This window comes from Ranitomeya variabilis, chromosome 6, assembly GCF_051348905.1.
Source record: "Ranitomeya variabilis isolate aRanVar5 chromosome 6, aRanVar5.hap1, whole genome shotgun sequence".
In the NCBI taxonomy this organism is placed as follows: domain Eukaryota; kingdom Metazoa; phylum Chordata; class Amphibia; order Anura; family Dendrobatidae; genus Ranitomeya; species Ranitomeya variabilis.
In genome coordinates, this window is record NC_135237.1 from 392,533,210 (window position 1) to 392,553,299 (window position 20,090).

Consider the following 20,090-nt stretch of genomic DNA (forward strand, 5'->3'; position numbering starts at 1 on the left):
AAATGAAAATCAATTTTACAGGAAGTTTAGACATTTTGGAAAGTTATTTGAAAGGCAATCTTTAATTCATCAATAGATTCTTGGACACAATCCTTCTCTATTCACATATTGTCTTAAATAAAGGTACCGTCACATTAAGCGACGCTGCAGCGATAGCGACAGCAATGCCGATCGCTGCAGCGTCGCTGTTTGGTCGCTGGAGAGCTGTCACACAGACCGCTCTCCAGCGACCAACGATGCCGAGGTCCCCGGGTAACCTGGGTAAGCATCGGGTTGCTAAGCGCAGGGCCGCGCTTAGTAACCCGATGTTTACCCTGGTTACCAGCGTAAAAGTTAAAAAAACAAACAGCACATACTCACCAGCGCGTCCCCAGCCTCTGCTTCCTGACACTGACTGAGCTCCGGCCCTAACAGCAGAGCGGTGATGTCACCGCTGTGCTTTCACTTTCAGTTTAGGGCCGGCGCTCAGTCAGTGTCAGGAAGCAGAGGCTGGGGGACGCGCTGGTGAGTATGTACTGTTTGTTTTTTTAACTTTTACGCTGGTAACCAGGGTAAACATCGGGTTACTAAGCGCGGCCCTGCGCTTAGTAACCCGATGTTTACCCTGGTTACCAGTGTAAAATATCGCTGGTATCCTTGCTTTTGCTGTCAAACACGGCGATACACGGCGACCTAGCGACCAAATAAAGTGCAGACCTTCTAGCAGCGACCAGCAATTTCACAGCGGGATCCAGATCGCTGCTGCGTGTCAAATACAGCGATATCGCTATCCAGGTCGCTGCAACGTCACGGATCGCTGGCGATATCGCCTAGTGTGACGGTACCTTAAGATTCAGTGGCCACCGGTAGAGATGATCAAATAAATTGCTGGTTAATTGGCCAGGTCAGTTCTCCGTGCCTCCTAAATGGGAGCCTTACAAGCCGCCTCCTATCTGCGAGCATCCACAGCTCCTCCTTTGATTAGCTCTCCTGACTTAACATCCTGCCTGGGACAAATCTATTGATAATCTATATAATCGAGGTGCCACAAGTGATTAGCTGATACATACATTTGCCAGATATAAGCTGAACACTTTGTTGAGTAAGTAATAAGTGATTTACTACAACCTTTAAAATATATTTTTTTGACCTAATTATAGAGATCTGGTTCTCTTGAGACATATGCAAGCTGCTAGATATGTTTGCAGCTGCACAATATTAAATTCCCCTTTACTGGTAACAAGCTGATGACTGAGTGGATCAATACATGCAATCACCTTCATATATTAAGAAATGTGCTTTTTGGGATTCAAATGCATATTTGAAATGCCTTAATATATGGGCACCCTGGAAAAATTCTGAAATTTCAGGAAAAAGATTCAGTACCTTATGTGAAATCTATATCAATGCCTACCCTCCCTGTCTCTGCTTCTGTTGTCTGGCGGCTCCCCAATTTTGTTGCTGGCAACGTGGGGCAATTCTTCTACAGTGCTCTATGGCACTTGTAGCACAGTTTAGGCTTGGAGATCAGAAGTTAAACGTTGTTAAGGTTTGTTCCCTACTATTAAGCCTGGATGGAACTGAAATCTATTTAAAGCAAACTTGTCAGCAGGATTTTGCTAAGTAAACTACAGACATTGTCATGTTGTCGCTGTTATACTGAATAAAATGATAACTGGGGTGTAGAAATCCATCTTGTAGTTCTTGACTATCCCTTACCACAGACATAGTTCCACTACTATCCTTTGTGACATATTATTGTTTTTAACCAACTGGAATAAAGAAGTTGACGTTTTACCAGCATTTTGAAGTCCTGTGAGCTGGATCAAATCTTCATTCATGACCGAAAGTCATACCTGACTAAATGGATGAGAGATAGAGAGTCAAGCTGGGGTGACAGCCAAAAGTCGCAAATCTTTTTGCAATTCTTCATTGTGCAACAAGTAACTAAATCTGACTTTTCAAAGCTTTCATGCCAATTCTCTGGTGTAAAATCAGTGCTTAATCTCCTCACGTGTTTTTATTCTTGGTTATGTTTATTTTTTTAGACTGAAAATCTTATTATGAACTGAATATGTATGTAATTATTTTTTAATCATTATGTAACATTTCAAAAACAGAAAATTTTTAGCATCTATTGATTTGGTTTGTGATCCTGAGACAATGAATTTACTGAGCAGTTTTGCTTTCCCTGGTGCACACATTAGTCATCACAACAGTTGGTGTTAATTTAATTTTCATTTGCATGGTTTTAATTAAAGTACAAGATGGAATCCATTTTCCATTTATTGTATACATTAAATTCCTCTGCAATGTAATTTCTAAAAGGCAGAATACATAATTATTCTACAGCTATCAGATTCTATACTGTTACACAGCAACAAAATAAAAAAATAGAATGATTATAGAACAGATGGTCACAATGTGTGTATACTGGATCTATTCATGATATTTAAGTAGGATATAAATAAAGCTAGATACATACATAAACTCATCTGTTTCTTTTTAAAACCACAAGTAAGGAGCTTTTTGTGCCACTTCTATATTTGCTTTTAAATATTAAAGTGATTTTCAATTGAAATCAAAGGGTAAATACCAGAACAATACCCGAGCTTTGTGTAAATTTGGGTACTGTATATAGGTATTGATGTTGGGTGGTGGACTCAGTCATGTGAAGAATTGCTCCAGTGCACGACAAAAATTAAATACAGAGCCCAAGCCTTAGAAAATAGAAAAACATTTTCTAAATGTAATTGTAGTATAACTGTTATCTAGGATGTTATAAAAGCATGAAGACTGGCTTGAAGAGTATACATTTTCCTTTTTACTACAGAAGTTTTCTTTGAGTTAGCGTTTAAGACATTTGTCAGTCGCCAGTGATGTGTTTCTCCATCTTCATGAGTTTTGCTCTCCTCCCTTTTTCCTGGCTTGGAAACTAGAATATTTTTCTTTAGCACCACCCAGCTACCATGGAATATAAAAGTCATATAGAACAAAGCTCAGGCAGTTTCATAAAAAAAAAGGCATTAGACTAAATGCATAAGTCTAAAGTATAGGTCTGGAGCTTTTCCCATCATATTCTTTAACATTGCTATAATTTCCCTTTGACCTGACTGAACCTTAAAATGTGTTCTTTTAGCCTCCATTTGGCATAACTACATACTGGTAATTATTTAAATAAACACTTCATCACATTTTTTATCCACTTAATTAGTGATGAGCGAATATACTCATTACTCGAGAATTCTCGAGCATGCTTGGGGGTCCTCCGAGTATTTTTTAGTTCTCGGAGATTTAGTTTTTCTTGCCGCAGCTGAATGATTTACATCTGTTAGCCAGCATAAGTACATGTGGGGGTTGCCTGGTTGCTAGGGAATCCCCACATGTACTTATGCTGGCTAACAGATGTAAATCATTCAGCTGCAGCAAGAAAAACTAAAACTCCGAGCACTAAAAAATACTCAGAGGACCCCCGAGCATGCTCAAGAAATCTCGAGTAACGAGTATATTCGCTCATCGCTACTCTTAATGTATTGCATACATAGCATGATTAAAAACAGACTAGCTGAATCCTTCCAAGCTCTTTGTAGAAACAGGAAGTCTCTTTTCCCTGCATGAGTCATCATAAAAACTACAATTCTACATCACCGCGTAGTCTCAGGCAATGGGGAAAGGAGAAAAGCAGTTGGGTCAATAATTGAAGAGGGGGGATATGCAGGGAAAAGAGACTTCTTTAACTGTATAAGAAAGCACAGTACAATACAGATTGCCACCGCAAAATATCCTGTTTTATTACAATGGGTCCCTATATGCCTCAATGGCATCCATTCTAACCCACAGTCAGACATATAACTCTTGAGCGTATGCACCCAAATGTGTGTTGTCCTAATTATAACAAACATTTTCACTCTCTATTTTTGCAAAAGTTATCTATATTTGTAAAAACTCTGATTAACCCCTTCACCCCCGGAGCTTTTTCCGATTTTCCGTTTTTGTTTTTCGCTCCCCTCCTTCCCAGAGCCATAACTTTTTTATTTTTCCGTCAATTTGGCCATGTGAGGGCTTATTTTTTGCGGGACGAGTTGTACTTTTGAACGACATCATTGGTTTTACCATGTCGTGTACTAGAAAATGGGAAAAAAATTCCAAGTGCAGTGAAATTGCAAAAAAAGTGCAATCCCACACTTGTTTTTTGCTTGCCTATTTTGCTAGGTTCACTAAATGCTAAAACTGACCTGCCATTATGATTCTCCAGGTCAGTACGAGTTCATAGACACCTAACATGACTAGGTTATTTTTCACCTAAGTGGTGAAAAAAAATTCCAAACTTTGCAAAAAACAAAACAAAATTGCGCCATTTTCCGATACTCGTAGCGTCTCCATTTTTCATGATCTGAGGTCAGGTGAGGGCTTATTTTTTGCGTGCTGAGCTGGCATTTTTAATGATAGCATTTTGGTGCAGATACGTTCTTTTGATCGCCCGTTATTGCATTTTAATGCAATGTCGTGGCGACCAAAAAAACGTAAATCTGGCGTTTCGATTTTTTTTCTCATTACGCCGTTTAGCGATCAGGTTAATGCTTTTTTTTTATTGATAGATCGGGCGATTCTGAACGCGGCGATACCAAATATGTGTAGGTTGGGTTTTTTTTTAATTGATTTATTTTGATTGGGGCGAAAGGGGGGTGATTTAAACTTTTATATTTTTTTTATTTTTTTCACAATTTTTTTTACTTTTTTTTTTAACTTTTGCCATGCTTCTATAGCCTCCATGGGAGGCTAGAAGCAGGCACAGCCCGATCGGCTCTGCTACATAACACCGATCATCAGATCGCTGCTATGCAGCAGAAATGCCGGTGTGCTGTGAGCGCCGACCACAGGGTGGCGCTCACAGCCACCGGCGATCAGTAACCATAGAGGTCTCCAGGACCTCTATGGTTTCCTTCCTGATGCATCGCCGACCCCCGATCATGTGACGGGGGTCGGCGATGCGCTCATATCCGGCCGCACGGCCGGATGCGGTAGTTAAATGCCGCTGTCTGCATTTGACAGCGGCATTTAACTAGTTAATAGCGGCGGGTGATCGCGATTTCACCCGCCGCTATTGCGCGCACATGTCAGCTGTAAAAAACAGCTGACATGTCGTGACTTTGATGTGCGCTCACCGCCGGAGCGCACATCAAAGCAGGGGACCCGACATCTGACGTACTATAACGTCAGATGTCGGGAAGGGGTTAATATCACTTTAAACAGTGAATTCAATTTACTCCATATTATTAATATAATAAATAAAGTTTTTGAGCCTAGAAAAAGAAAGGAATCTACCCGGTTCAGGTTGTCATAAATTGGGTTATGCATATTTTTTAAAATTAGATTAGATTAACAAATGTATGAAACATATTTATTGCACATGCACTGAGTTGATATTTTAATCACGAGTCACTTCATTCACTAGTCATTTAACATTATGTTCAGTTATTGTGGAATATCACTGTGGGGAATGGGACAGCTTCATTGTTAAGTATGTTTTAATCATCACTGTAACCCTCGCTTACTAGTGTACTTTGTCATTCAAACCTGCATTTGGCAAGCACATCTGCCTTAAATCCGAGTAGTGCTGTGCCTTACTATGGTGTCTCTCTATGTGCTCAGTGCACAGGTGGGCTATCCTGTGTTACCGCAATCCTCGGCATACACGGTGAATAGAAATGAACAGGTCAATCCACAGAGGATCAAAGTCTAGTTGAGTTACCTGAAATTTGTGATTCTAAGTGAATTTCTTTGAGATCAAGAGGAATATTATACCTTATTCAGTGGTAGACATTACCTTGGTTATCAGTGATCATTCTCTCACTCTTCGCTTATTAAAACTAAGTTATATACAAACTTTCCAGTAATGTGATTGGTAGTATATTTATTCAACACAAACAAAATTTTAAGGGATAATTTGGCAAAACCCAAAATTCAAATTTTAAACAATGTGCTCACCACTAGTGTTGAGCGATACCGTCCGATACTTGAAAGTATCGGTATCGGAAAGTATCGGCCGATACCGGCAAAGTATCGGATCTAATCCGATACCGATACCCGATACCAATACAAGTCAATGGGACACCAAGTATCGGACGGTATCCTGTATGGTTCCCAGGGTCTGAAGGAGAGGAAACTCTCCTTCAGGCCCTGGGATCCATATCAATGTGTAAAAGAAAGAATTAAAATAAAAAATAGGGATATACTCACCCTCCGGCGCAGCCTGGACTTTACCGCCATAACCGGGAGCCGTTGTACCTAAGAATGCGCGCTTGAAGGGCCTTAGATGACGTCACGGCGCTCTGATTCGTCCGTAGCGGTCACGTGACCGCTACGCAACCAATCACAAAGCAGTGACGTCACCTAAGGTCTTTCAAGCGCTTGAAATACCTTAGAAGACGTCCGCAGCTTCTGATTGGTCGCGTAGCGGTCGTGTGACGGCTACGCGACCAATCACAAAGCAGTGACATCACCTAAGGTCTTTCAAGCGCTTGAAAGACCTTAGGTGACGTCACTGCTTTGTGATTGGTCGCGTAGCGGTCACACGACCGCTACGGACCAATCAGAGCGCCGTGACGTCATCTAAGGCCCTTCAAGCGCGCATTTTTAGGTACAACGGCTCCCGGTTACGGCGGTAAAGTCCAGGCTGCGTCGGAGAGGTGAGTATATCCCTATTTTTTATTTTAATTCTTTCTTTTACACATTGATATTAATCCCGATACCGATTCCCGATACCACAAAAGTATCGGATCTCGGTATCGGAATTCCGATACCTGCAAGTATCGGACGATACCCGATACTTGCGGTATTGGAATGCTCAACACTACTCACCACTAACAGCCACTATTATTTGCTGGGAATGTGGCCAGATTTTCTTCCTGTGAATCAAGCACATGCACTAGAGCAATGTTACTGGTGCCATTCACCTACATGACACATGTTCTTACGCTATTTAAACTCACCAGATTGAAACATTCTTGTCCAACAGAGGAAAGCATGCGTCACAAAATGTGCATTGGGAAGCCCTGTTATTTGGTCTTGGTCTCCAACTCTAATATGGCTAAAACAATTGACTTAGGTTGGTTTCACACTTGTGTAGGGCAGAGCTGCGGAGGGCTGTGTACTTCCTCCGTTAAGGCCTGCCCACTGCCGCACCTCTTCCATTCCGCTCCACCTAGGTCTACATATGTCCTGCGTACCTATCTTTAACAATGGGTATGCAGGCCATGCGTTTGTATGCAGATGCATCCACTTGCATCATTTTGACGCTGTGCCGACCGCATCAAAATGCAACATGTTGCGTTCCATGCAGTTCAATGCAGCGTCAAAACGACGCATGCAGACGCATCCGCATACATCCGCATGGCCTGTGTACCCAATGTTAAAGATAAGTACGCAGAACGCATGCAGATGTATGTGCAGCTGAATGAAAGAGGTTCGGCAGTGGGCGGGACTTAATGGAGGAAGTACGCAGCCCTCCGCAGCTTTGCCCTACGCAAGTATGAAACCAGCCTTATTCCATTTATGCTATACTTCAATATAAAAGATTTTCGACATTACGGACATAGAAAATGGGAATTTTCCCCACTCTGTTACTCCAATGTGACTCATTGTGATTAATTTAGTTAATTTGGTTACTTTTCAGCATTTATTACTAACTGAGAAATGAGGAGTTTGTAGAATACCTTCTTGAAATCGATTTGTATTTGATGTCACTTTTAATGTTTTTTTAGTTATAAAAAAGCGTTTATTGATTTTTATAGTAACAAAGAGAACTGTATGTAGATAGTACAGACACAATAAATACCCACTCTTACAATCTTGTTGCACCTGAGGCAATGAGAGAAACAGACAGTGATTTGCTCAACTTTGCACAGCATTGGCCTTACTGCTTCCACATGTTTAACATGGCATTTGAATGTTTTTAGGATTGATAGCTTATGACTTTTGTTCAAGAATGTATATGGATATTACCAGCCCCTTGGCTAATTTTATACAAATTAGAGACTTAACAAGATAGTGGTAATTTCGAAAAAATAGATGGTTTCAACATCTTTTCCACTTAAAGGGAATCTGTCAGTAGGATTTCAATCCCCAAGCTATTTGTATGTGCATGGAGCTCTTACAAAAACAATTCCAACAATACCATTGCATGATCAATTCATTCCTCTGTTACTGAGGGATCAGCATTTGAATTCATATGTATATGAGGCTGAAGAGCTATGGTAGATCTGAAGTCTCTGTCACTCCAAATGATTCCCCAATTAGTGCTGCCTCCTTCTTTTTTACTGACATCCTCTGTGATGCGTGACTTCAACCAAAGGATCAGTCAAGCAGGAGGAAGTAGAGCTGGGTGAGGAATAGAGCTGGAGTTACAGAGGCTTCAGATCTACCTAAGTAATTTAGCCTCATTTGCATATAAATTCAAATGCTGATTTCTCAGTAAGGGAAGAATGGATTGTCCATGTAAAGGTATTGCTGGACTTGGCTTTGAAAGAGCTACATGTGCATGTAAATAGCTTTGTGTATGAAATCCTGCTGACAGATTCCCTTTCAATTTAGTTTCTTGCAGTGTTCACTCTAGTCATCTGCACATATGAAAATATAAACCAGCAAAATATTTCTGATGTAAAATGCAAATGTTTGTATTTCCTTTCTTATCAAGTCACATTAAAGTGGTTGTCTGGTCTTCTGCTCTATGTGATTGCAAACTTCTGAATCCTTACAGTGCACGCACAACACGCTATCAAGATTCTGTGGTGTTGCCAGAAAGAAGAAGAGGTCATGAAAGTGCAAATATGTGCGCAATATGAGTCGAGAGATGCCGAGCACATCTAGTGTGGTTCTCAACGCCTACACAGGATAATCCTGACAGTGTGCGGTGCGTACACTGAAGGCTGCAGGCACATATAGTTACAGCAAACTTTTAGCTGGACTGGACAATCCCTTTAATAGGATTTCTTGTAAATACTAAACTAAGATAGTTTTAATGTGTGCAGTATTTGTTTTGCCAATACCTTTAAGTTTTCTACAAGTGCATCTTTACCCAAAATAATATTTCAAATAAATTATAAATTGATCTAATTTTGACAACATACCAGTTTACTTTTGCCCTTTAAATATTTAAAATTATGACATTTTTTGTTATTAAAGGAGTTCATTTTCATGAAAAAACTCATGGACTATTATGACATGATTTTATACAGCAAAATATATCAGATAATGGATTTGTGCGAGTCCATCATTTGGTAAAGTGATTACAAGAACTCATAAAAAAATAAATATTCATGCACCTGGAGAGTAATGATATATTTTGCCAAGCAAATTTTGGCAGAACATTTTATGGTTGTTTTATTTATGAAAGACTTAGTGCAGAATTTAAGACATTTGATTCAGTATACGGATATTACAAACCCCCTGGCTAATTTTATACAAATTAAAGACTTAACAAGATAGCAGTAATTTTGAAAAAATAAATGGTTTAAAAAAGAAACTTACACACTCGTATTCACCTTATTATTTAATGCAAATGAGGTGCTCTTTACTTTTGCATAATATGAAAATATGTAAAATGTATCAAATATATTTTTGTTCAGTTCAATTTACATTTTAAATTATTAGAGTTTCATGTTAGACGACATGCTCAAGTGTAAATATAAATATCACTAAGTTCAGTGATTTTACAGGAAGTTTAGAAATTTTGGAAAGTTATTTAAAAGACAATCTTTAATTCATCAATAGATTCTTGGACACAATCCTTCTCTATTCACATATTGCCCTATACAGTTATATGAAAAAGTTTGGGCACCCCTATTAATCTTAAGCTTAATGTTTTATAAAAATTGTTTTTTTTGCAACAGCTATTTCAGTTTCATATATCTAATAACTGTTGGACACAGTAATGTTTCTGCCTTGAAATGAGGTTTATTGTACTAACTGAAAATGTGCAATCTGCATTCAAACAAAATTTGACAGGTGCATAAGTATGGGCACCCTTATCATTTTCTTGTTTTAAATACTCCTACCTACTTTTTACTGACTTACTAAAGCACTTTTTTTGGTTTTGTAACCTCATTGAGCTTTGAACTTCATAGCCAGGAGTAGACAATCATGAGAAAAGCTACTTAAAGTGGCCACTTGCAAGTTGTTCTCCTGTTTGAATCTCCTCTGAAGAGTGGCATCATGGGCTCCTCAAAACAACTGTCAAATGATCTGAAAACAAAGATTATTCAACATAGCTGTTCAGGGGAAGGATACAAAAAGCTATCTCAGAGATTTAACCTGTCAATTTCCACTGTGAGGAACATAGTAAGGAAATGGAAGAACACAGGTACAGTTCTTGTTAAGGCCAGAAGTGGCAGGCCAAGAAAAACATCAGAAAGGCAGAGAAGAAGAATGGTGAGATCAGTCAAGGACAATCCTCAGACCACCTCCAGAGAGCTGCAGCATCAACTTGCTGCAGATGGTGTCACTGTGCATCAGTCAACTATACAATGCACTGTGTTTTTTTGCCACCATGCATAACGCCTTTTTGTATGACCAAACAACTCAATCTTTGTTTCATCAGTCCACAGAACCTTCTTCCAAAAAGAAATTGGCTTCTCCAAATGTGCTTTTGCATACCTCAGCCGACTCTGTTTGTGGTGTGCTTGCAGAAACAGCTTCTTTCGCATCACTCTCCCATACAGCTTATCCTTGTTCAAAGTGCATTGTATAGTTGACCGATGCACAGTGACACCATCTGCAGCAAGTTGATGCTGCAGCTCTCTGGAGGTGGTCTGAGGATTGTCCTTGACTGATCTCACCATTCTTCTTCTCTGCCTTTCTGATGTTTTTCTTGGCCTGCCACTTCTGGCCTTAACAAGAACTGTACCTGTGTTCTTCCATTTCCTTACTATGTTCCTCACAGTGGAAATTGACAGGTTAAATCTCTGAGATAGCTTTTTGTATCCTTCCCCTGAACAGCTATGTTGAATAATGTTTGTTTTCAGATCATTTGACAGTTGTTTTGAGGAGCCCATGATGCCACTCTTCAGAGGAGATTCAAACAGGAGAACAACTTGCAAGTGGCCACTTTAAGTAGCTTTTCTCATGATTGTCTACTCCTGGCTATGAAGTTCAAAGCTCAATGAGGTTACAAAACCAAAAAAAGTGCTTTAGTAAGTCAGTAAAAAGTAGGTAGGAGTATTTAAAACAAGAAAATGATAAGGGTGCCCATACTTATGCACCTGTCAAATTTTGTTTGAATGCAGATTGCACATTTTCAGTTAGTACAATAAACCTCATTTCAAGGCAGAAACATTACTGTGTCCAACAGTTATTGGATATATGAAACTGAAATAGCTGTTGCAAAAAAAACAATTTTTATAAAACATTAAGCTTAAGATTAATAGGGGTGCCCAAACTTTTTCATATAACTGTATAAGATTCAGTGGCCACTGGTAGAGATGATCAAATAAATTTGCTGGTTAATTGGCCAGGTCAGTTCTCCATGGCTGCAAAATGGGAGCCTTACAAGCCGCCTCCTATCTGCGAGCATCCACAGATCCTCCCTTGATTAGCTGACCTGACTCAACATCCTGCCTGGAACAGATCTATTGATAATCTATATAATTGAGGTACTGCAAGTGATTAGCTGAAATATACTCAAGCAATTGCCAGATATAAGCTGAACACTTTGTTGAGTAACTCATAAGTGAGTTCCTATAACCCTTAAAATATATTTAGTTGAGCTAATTATAGAGATCTGGTTCTCTCGAGACATATGCAAGCTGCTAGATATGTTTGCAGCTGCACAATATTAAATTCCCCTTTACTGGTAACAAGCTGATGACTGAGTTGATCAATACATGCAATCACTTTCATATATTAAGAAATGTGCTTTTTGGGATTCAAATGCATATTTGAAATGCCTTAAAATATGGGCACCCTGGAAAAATTCAGAAATTTCCGATAAAAAGATTCAGTAGCTTATGTGAAATCTATATCAATGCCTACCCTCCCTGTCTCTGCTTCTGTTGTCTGGCGGCTCCCCAATTTTGTTGCTGGCAACGTGGGGCAATAATCCTTACGGTTTAGGCTTGGAGATCAGGAGTTAACTTTTATTAAGGTTTACTCCCTGCTATGCAGCCTGGATGGAACTGAAATCTATTTAAAGCAAACATGTCAGCAGGATTTTGTTAAGTAAACTAGATACATTGCCATGTTGCCACTGTTATACTGAATAAAATGATAGCTGGGGTGAAGAAATCCATCTTGTAGTTCTTGTGTAATCAGTGTTAGAAGTTTTCATTTAATGATATGCCCATGCTGTGGGGCAGGACTGTAGGCAGAGTCTTCTTCCTACATCTTCCTGCTCTAAGCCAGAGAAACCAAGGAAAGACCTGCCCACAGGCCGTCCAAAGCACAAAAATGTTCCTCATCATAGAAACAGACTGTTTGTGCTTCGGGGCGGCCTTTCCTTGGTTTCTCTGGCTTAGAGCAGAAATATATAAGACTCTGTCTACAGTCCCACCCCTGAGTACCAGCATATCATTAGCTGAAAACTTCCAACACTGATTACACAAGAACTATAAGATGGATTCACCCCAGGAATTATTTTAAATGTCATCTCATTACAAACACAACAAGAATATTTGCAGTTGTCTTCCCCCACACTGACTGCCTGTGAGATGGAAGCTGAAACTCTGTACGGGAACTGCTGCTGCAAATGTATTTGTAATGAAACAAACATCACTTCAGCTAGCTTAGGAGGGTTTGTGCTAGTGACAGATTCCCTTTAATGTTTTTTTTTTACAAAAATTAAAAAGTAAATGACTTACTAGAAATTGAAGTGCATTTATTTTTTGTATGGGCATTAATGAATCCTAAAATCTGTTGAACTAATGTGAAAATATTTTTCTTTTAGAGTTTGCACATTTTCTAATTTTTGGCGTTATTTCATGAGGTTTTGTTTTTCTCCTTTAGAATATACAAGACTTACACAGCTGAAGATAGGAAATTGAAATAACTGAAAAGGCAGATGTTAAATTTCCCGGATTATCTCTACTTCTGCAGCAAAAGAAACAAAAGAAAAACAGTAAAGAAGAACAATATTTGACTAATATAACAACACAAAATGAAAGCTTTTCTTCATCGTGTTAGACTTTTTAATTGCTGACAACAGGAAAATGAATTAATGGCACAAAACCCTTTTCACATATGCTTTTTGGCAGTCACTCAAGACATGACTCATAAAACACCAAGCAAAGTGGCTGCTGTGCTCAATAGTTATTTAAGTGAGCAAATATGTATAAACTTCACAAAGACCCAGTATGTTACGATTGTACTGTTCAGGCATATAGCAAAGTATCCATAGCAATCACAGACAGTCTAAAAACTATAACTTGCATAATGTATATGTCTTATTGTATTCCAGTATTGCAAACATAATCATTACCCTCAAAGAAAAGCCATCAAATGGATATTGTAATTTGTAATCAATATATCCTAAATGTGAAAAAGTCTCTGATATGAATTTACTAATGTACTTTAAAAGCAAGTATCCAAATATCCAAAGAACCCAACAGTTATCTAAAACATCAGAAGAAAATAATAAGACGTGTGTAATTGATTTATAGCCAAATGGAACATGGCTTTAAATGTTGTAGGACACTCTGTTTTCTCAATGATTCTTATTTTTCTGTCACCCGTCTGTTGCAGAAATTTTACTGATGATTGGATGGCTCTGAAGGCTGATATCACTCCATACAGCAGATTATTTGAGGTTACCACTAGTTTCAAGCAGAAAAACATTCTTACGCATCCAAGATTATATTTTGATGGTGCAGATGTTCAAGGACTGAGACAAAGGTCCCACACCACTCATCTACATTTATTTAGAGCGATTAGAAATGCAGTTAACAAGATGCTGGCTAATCCATCTTACTTCTTGCCCCCTCTAAATCATGCTGACTTTGCAGCTAAATGGAATGAGATTTATGGGAATAATTTGCCACCATTGGCTTTATATTGTCTGCTGTTTCCAGATGATAAAACTGCATTCAATTTTGCACTGGAATATATGGACAGAATGGTCAATTACAAAGACTGGCTGGTTCAAAATGCACCTGGTGATGAGGTGCCCCTTGCACACTCTTTGACAGGTTTCGCCACAGCTTTTGACTTTTTATACCGGTTTCTTGACAGTGATAGAAGACAAAGGTATTTGGAGAAAATTGAAACTGTTAGTAATGAATTGTATGAATGTTCCAAAGTGCGTGCATGGGGAAAACAATTCCTCCACAACCACCAAACCACTAATATGCTTGCGCTGCTTACAGGAGCACTAGTTGTGGAAGAGCACAAATTAAAACAAGCTAATGTGTGGAAACAAACTGTCGTTGATGTGATGGAAAAAACAATGTTTCTCCTAAATCACGTTGTTGATGGTTCACTTGATGAAGGAGTTGCCTATGGTAGTTATACAGCAAAATCAATTACACAATATGTTTTTTTAGCAAAGCGCCATTTTGGTATGAATCATTTTGACAACAACTGGTTGAGAATGCACTTCTGGTTTTACTTTTCTACTTTGTTGCCAGGTTATCAGAGAACTGTCGGAATAGCAGATTCTAATTACAATTGGTTCTATGGACCAGAAAGCCAATTGGTGTTTTTGGATACCTTCATTTTGAAGAATGGAGCTGGAAACTGGTTGGCCAGTCAGATTCGAAAACACAGACCAAAAGATGGGCCAATGGTACCATCCACAGCTCAGAGATGGAGCACTCTTCACACTGAATATTTGTGGTATAATCCTGAACTTACCTCCCATCCTCCAGTCGATTATGGCTCACCAAAAATGTATATTTTTCCTAATTGGGGAGTTGTAACATATGGTGCTGGTTTGCCTAATACTCAAACTAACACATTTCTTTCATTCAAGTCCGGAAAACTTGGCGGCCGAGCAGTCTATGATATTGTTCATTTTCAGCCATATTCCTGGATAGATGCATGGAGAAGTTTCAATCCTGGTCATGAGCATCCTGATCAAAATTCTTTCACATTTGCTCCTAATGGACAAGTCTTTGTTTCAGAGGCACTGTATGGACCAAAATTAAGTCATTTAAATAATATTTTAGTTTTTGCGCCTTCCCCTACAAGTCAGTGCAATAAACCATGGGAAGGTCAACTTGGTGAATGCTCACAGTGGCTAAAATGGACAACAAATGAATCTGGAGATGCAGCAGGTGAGGTTATCACAGCAAGTCAGCAAGGGGAGACAATATTTGTAAGTGGTGAAGCAGTGTCTGCTTACTCGTCTTCCATGAGGCTAAAAAGTGTTTACCGTTGTTTGCTGCTTATAAATCAGCAGACACTACTTGTAGTTGATCATATTGAAAAGCATGAAGATTCTCCACTCTCTCTAGTCAGTGCCTTTTTTCATAATCTAGATATCGATTTTAAGTATGTTCCATTTAGGTTTCTTAATAAATTCAATGGTGCTATGATGGATATATGGGATGCCCATTACAAAATGATCTGGATAGATTCAAATGGTAATAGTCCATTAGGCAGGATCCAGGAAGCTGAGCAGACAGCAGAATTCAAGAAGCGCTGGACACAATTTGTAAATGTTACCTTTCCGTTAAACCAAAAAATATCCAGGGTTGCTTACATATTTAATGGACCGTATGTTAATGTGTCAGATCTGAAATTCTTAGACAATAACAACTATGGTGTTAAAATATCTGTTAAAGTTAATAATACAGAAAATGTAGTGTCTATAGTAACAGCATATAATGATCTTGAGGTCAGATTTAATTTTCTTGGGTTTGGGGGATATGCAAAGTTAGAAGATCTGAACAAAATAGTACGATTTGGGTTAGGCATTGAACATATTGAGAAGGCAACTAAATTAATTAGTATTAATGTATTTCACTTTGGCCTCAAAGTCAATTTGGTTATAGGTTTAATATTGTGTGCAAGCTTGGGAATTTTAGCATTTCATTGGAGATTCTACATTCCTTTTGGTAAGTTGATGCGTTGGATTCTAGTATTGATCATAACACTGTGGGTTTTTGAGTTAGTTGATGTGTGGACAGCATGTACTCAACCTATTTGTTCAAAGTGGAGTAGTGAGGGAGAAGATACAGATAGTATTAAGAAAAGTGGCGTACAGTCTGATCTGCCTATTGTAGTAATTACATCTATACCTGGTTCGGGAGCTGACATTTTAAGACAACTCTTTTTCAACAGTTCAGATTTTGTGTATATTAAGGTTCCTACAGCTTACATTGAAATTCCAGAGGGAGAATACAAAATTGATTCATTTGTGGATCCATGTGAATGGACTAGATCTGATGTGGCTGATGGACATTTTCAACTTATTCAAGGTTGGCTTCAATCATTGCTTCAGAACACAAAACTTCATTTACAGAATATTGATTTACAAGAACCCATAAAGCCTAAGCTTTTTCACCATTTAACAGTTACCAGGGATAGAAAAAGACGATATAAGAGAAGAGACCCATTCTCTGAGCAAAGAACTAGATACAAAGGATATTATGACAAAGATGCTGACTATGTTAGACAACTACGCAAACACCTAACATTGTTTCCCAAAGCTCAACCAGTGCTTGGTTTAAGCAGTGGTAGCTGGACTTTAAAGCTTCCATTTATCGAAAAACTTATAGGACCTCAGCTAAAGGCATTATTTGTCGTACGAGACCCTCGTGCTTGGGTTTATTCAATGTTGTATAAAAGTAGTCCAAGTCTGTTCTCTTTGAAGAATGTTGAACAGCGTTTGACATCCATGTACAAAGATGAAGAAAAGGAAAAATGTACGTCGGTTGCCGGATATGCTCCTGAATTTGACTCCTTAAAAGAAGAGCTTGCTAATCCTAAATCACTCGCTCTGACAAAACTTTCCCACGTATGGTTTGCCAATACTGCGGCAGCGATTCGAATAAATAATGATTTACAATCCAAAAGCTATCTTTTGATTAAATTTGAGGACATTGTAAATTTCCCTGAAGAAACTACTCAAAAAATATATAGTTTTTTTGGCATTCCTCTTTCTCCTGCAAATTTAAATCAAATAATGTTTGCAAGCTTAACAAACTTATTTTATCTCCCCCATGAAGGGGAAATTTCACCTACAAATATAAACATGTGGAAGTTAAATATGGCTAGAGAAGATATTGCAATGATTGAGGACATATGCTGGGTACAAATGGATAAACTTGGATATGCAAGATTTAGAGACTAAGACTAAGCCAAATAATATCATTATTATGAGTACTGATTATGAGAATAATAGCCCCTATATGCTGCAGGTCAGCAATCATTTGCACTAAATACTGTATCTTAATATTCCATATGATCGTCAATCACAATAAAGAAATATATTGTTTATTCTTTTGTATATTGTCTTAATAAGCTCTGAAGAAATGATTTGCACTGTCAAAGTGTTATAAAATATTACTTGGTAATCATTGATTTTTTTTAGTTTTTAATTATCTAGGTTTTAATGCGTTTATTAAGCCAGAGCATCTCCAAAATTGCTAATTTTGTGGGGTGTTCCTGTTAGGACAAGTGAGGACTCAAGACAGTGATGTGGGCACCAAAAGCGTATTGATGCATGTAGGAGACAAAGTCTAGACGTTATAGCTCAGCAAGATAATTGCTGAAGTTGCCTAAAACATCACAGCTTGCTGATTCATGGGATGAGTAAAGGCTGACCTGTCAGACAGGCCATGTTGACCACTGTTTGCCAAAGATAACATCTACAATGAGCACATGAACATCAGAACTGGTGTAAGGGTACCTTCACACTGGTCGATTCTGCTACGATTACGACGCATTTGCGTCATATTCGACATCGCAGTACGAGCTCGTAGCCAGCGGTCACACTCTACGATGTTAACGCTTTTTCTGACGTAGTTGCGATGTGAACGTCACGCGTCGCAATCGTACGCTACCCTTCACACCGCCATAGTCCTACGACTCCGAGCGTGACGTATTACCAGCATGGGCGTGCTAAAACGTCACGCCCAATCAGGAGACAGGTATGCGGAAGCCCAACCCACGTAGTCGCATTACGAGCTCGTATGACCGCCGTCACATACTACGATTTCGACCGCCACAGCGGGACATTTACGACGAAAGAAAGTTCTGCTCTTTCTTTCACATCGTACGATGCTGGGCTGCGTCGCAAATCGTAACGCCATGTCACACTTTGCAACCTCGGAACGAGGACGGATAAACGTCACAAATCGAACGCTCGTTCAGACTTTGATTGCACAGTGTGAAGGGGCCCTAAGAGTATGCATTATTGTTTATTGTATAAGTAAAGGGAATATTTTGCCAGGTGTTTGCTCTGTAATCTGAGAGCAGCATAATGTTGGGGCTGATACCTTCCAGTGATGTGTCACTTGCTAGTCTGCATTCTGTAACTTTTGCACAATCACTGTTTTCACAGCTGCATCTCTAGCAATGCTCAGAATGCTGGTCCCTGTATAACCCCACCACACCACTGATTGTCAGTTTTCTGCGCATTGACAGCTGCTAATCAGTAGTGGTGGTTAGGTTACACAGAACAGTTGACTAGTAGGCATGAGACACCTGTGGTAATAGTTTCCTGCTGATAAAACACTGATTTTATTGAAACAATGACACACCTCATAATAAGCAACAAATCATGGGAATCAGAGTCTCAGCCCCAACATCATGCTGCCCTGAAATTATATAGCAGAAATCTGCTGACATATTCCCTTTAATCTTTCCTACTGCCCCATGTAAATATGTAGAGGTTTTTATTTAATTGAACTTTTTGGAATTCATTTTGTTCTAGTTTTACATTTATGAATCAAACAGGAAATAACTATCTTATGAGCTTGGTCTATCAATTCAGACATGTATAACTGCAAGGTCCAAAAGTTAGAAATTATCACAGGTCCCTTCACTCCCCAATAATCAGGAATGCAGTTTTTCGGTATCACGGTGTAGTCCCATATTTTCTCAAAAATCTGATTACCCACACCCAGGGCTCCATTTTCACAGGAACCATCAGATTTCTTCTCTTTCTCGGCAGTCTAAGCAGCTCACTTACATCCCTGTATTCATAGCGGGGCTACCACCCATATATTTCCCTTTTTTGCATACTCTTGATTCACACCCTACTGTATAGGAGGTGGGGAAGAGTGGGATGGGATTGAACTAGATATAAAGTACAGGAGGAGCAGACAAGTAAGTATGGGTATGCCAGCAGAGACACTTTAGTATGTACATACGTTCTTTTCTGTGCATTTGTATATGTTTACCTTGTTTCCTGTGTGAGAAAAAAACTTCTTTTAGCCAGTCGAAGACTAAAAGCCCGTACTGTGGATTTGCAAAATTAAACAAGGATTGTTAAAGTAGTATGCTTTTTCTAACTTTTCCTTTTCATTTAGGCTCCTTGTGGGTATCATAACGGATGTCTAATATAAAAATTGTAAGAAATGTACATTTTGCAGAAATGTCAGTGTAAGAGAGCTGCTGACTGGTTAACCTTACAGTAATATCTGTAAAATGTTACTATGACCTGATAAAAGTATAAAAGTTGATGTGGCTTCTATGGTGCGATTTTGATTGGTCTTTTTACAGTAGCAAATTTGTAAGAACCAAATACATGAGAGCCCACACCAATGACTAACATAGATGTCCTGAGTCCTTTAAGAGGGATTGTCCAGTCTAAGGGTATGTGCACAATGAGGTGAATTAAACCAAGAACCTGCCTGAAAAAGCGCTGCAAAAATAACCAATAAAATGAGCACAATGCATAGCATTATAGTTAAAAGTGGTTAAAAGCAGTGACATGCTCATTCTTTGGACAGCTTCTGACAGGAAAGCCGCGTGCTCTCTATAGTTAGCCGCATCGAGTGAAGGCCACTGGTGGTGGAGCTACCACAAGAACATCAGCAAAACTGATAGCATTTTCCTGAGGCGGTTTCACCTGGAAAAACTCAGCGACTATTCTGGCATCTAAATGATGCCGTGTGCTCATACCCTAAGAAGCAAACTCTGCTGTCACTAAACTTTATATGACTGCAAACTGATGG

At 39.0% G+C, this 20,090-nt stretch overlaps 1 protein-coding gene across 7 annotated transcripts in view; it reads left to right on the plus strand.

The window, feature by feature from the left end:
* Positions 1 to 17,804, plus strand: part of DSEL (dermatan sulfate epimerase like) — a 99,714-nt gene extending 81,910 nt beyond the window's left edge. For all 7 annotated transcript variants that reach the window (XM_077270116.1, XM_077270114.1, XM_077270119.1 and 4 more), the window contains one exon: positions 12,976 to 17,804. In XM_077270116.1, coding sequence (XP_077126231.1) covers positions 13,640 to 17,260 — 3,621 coding nt within the window. In that variant the 5' untranslated portion in view covers positions 12,976 to 13,639 and the 3' untranslated portion in view covers positions 17,261 to 17,804. The remainder of the gene's footprint in view (positions 1 to 12,975) is intronic.
* Positions 17,805 to 20,090: the final 2,286 nt, after the last annotated feature.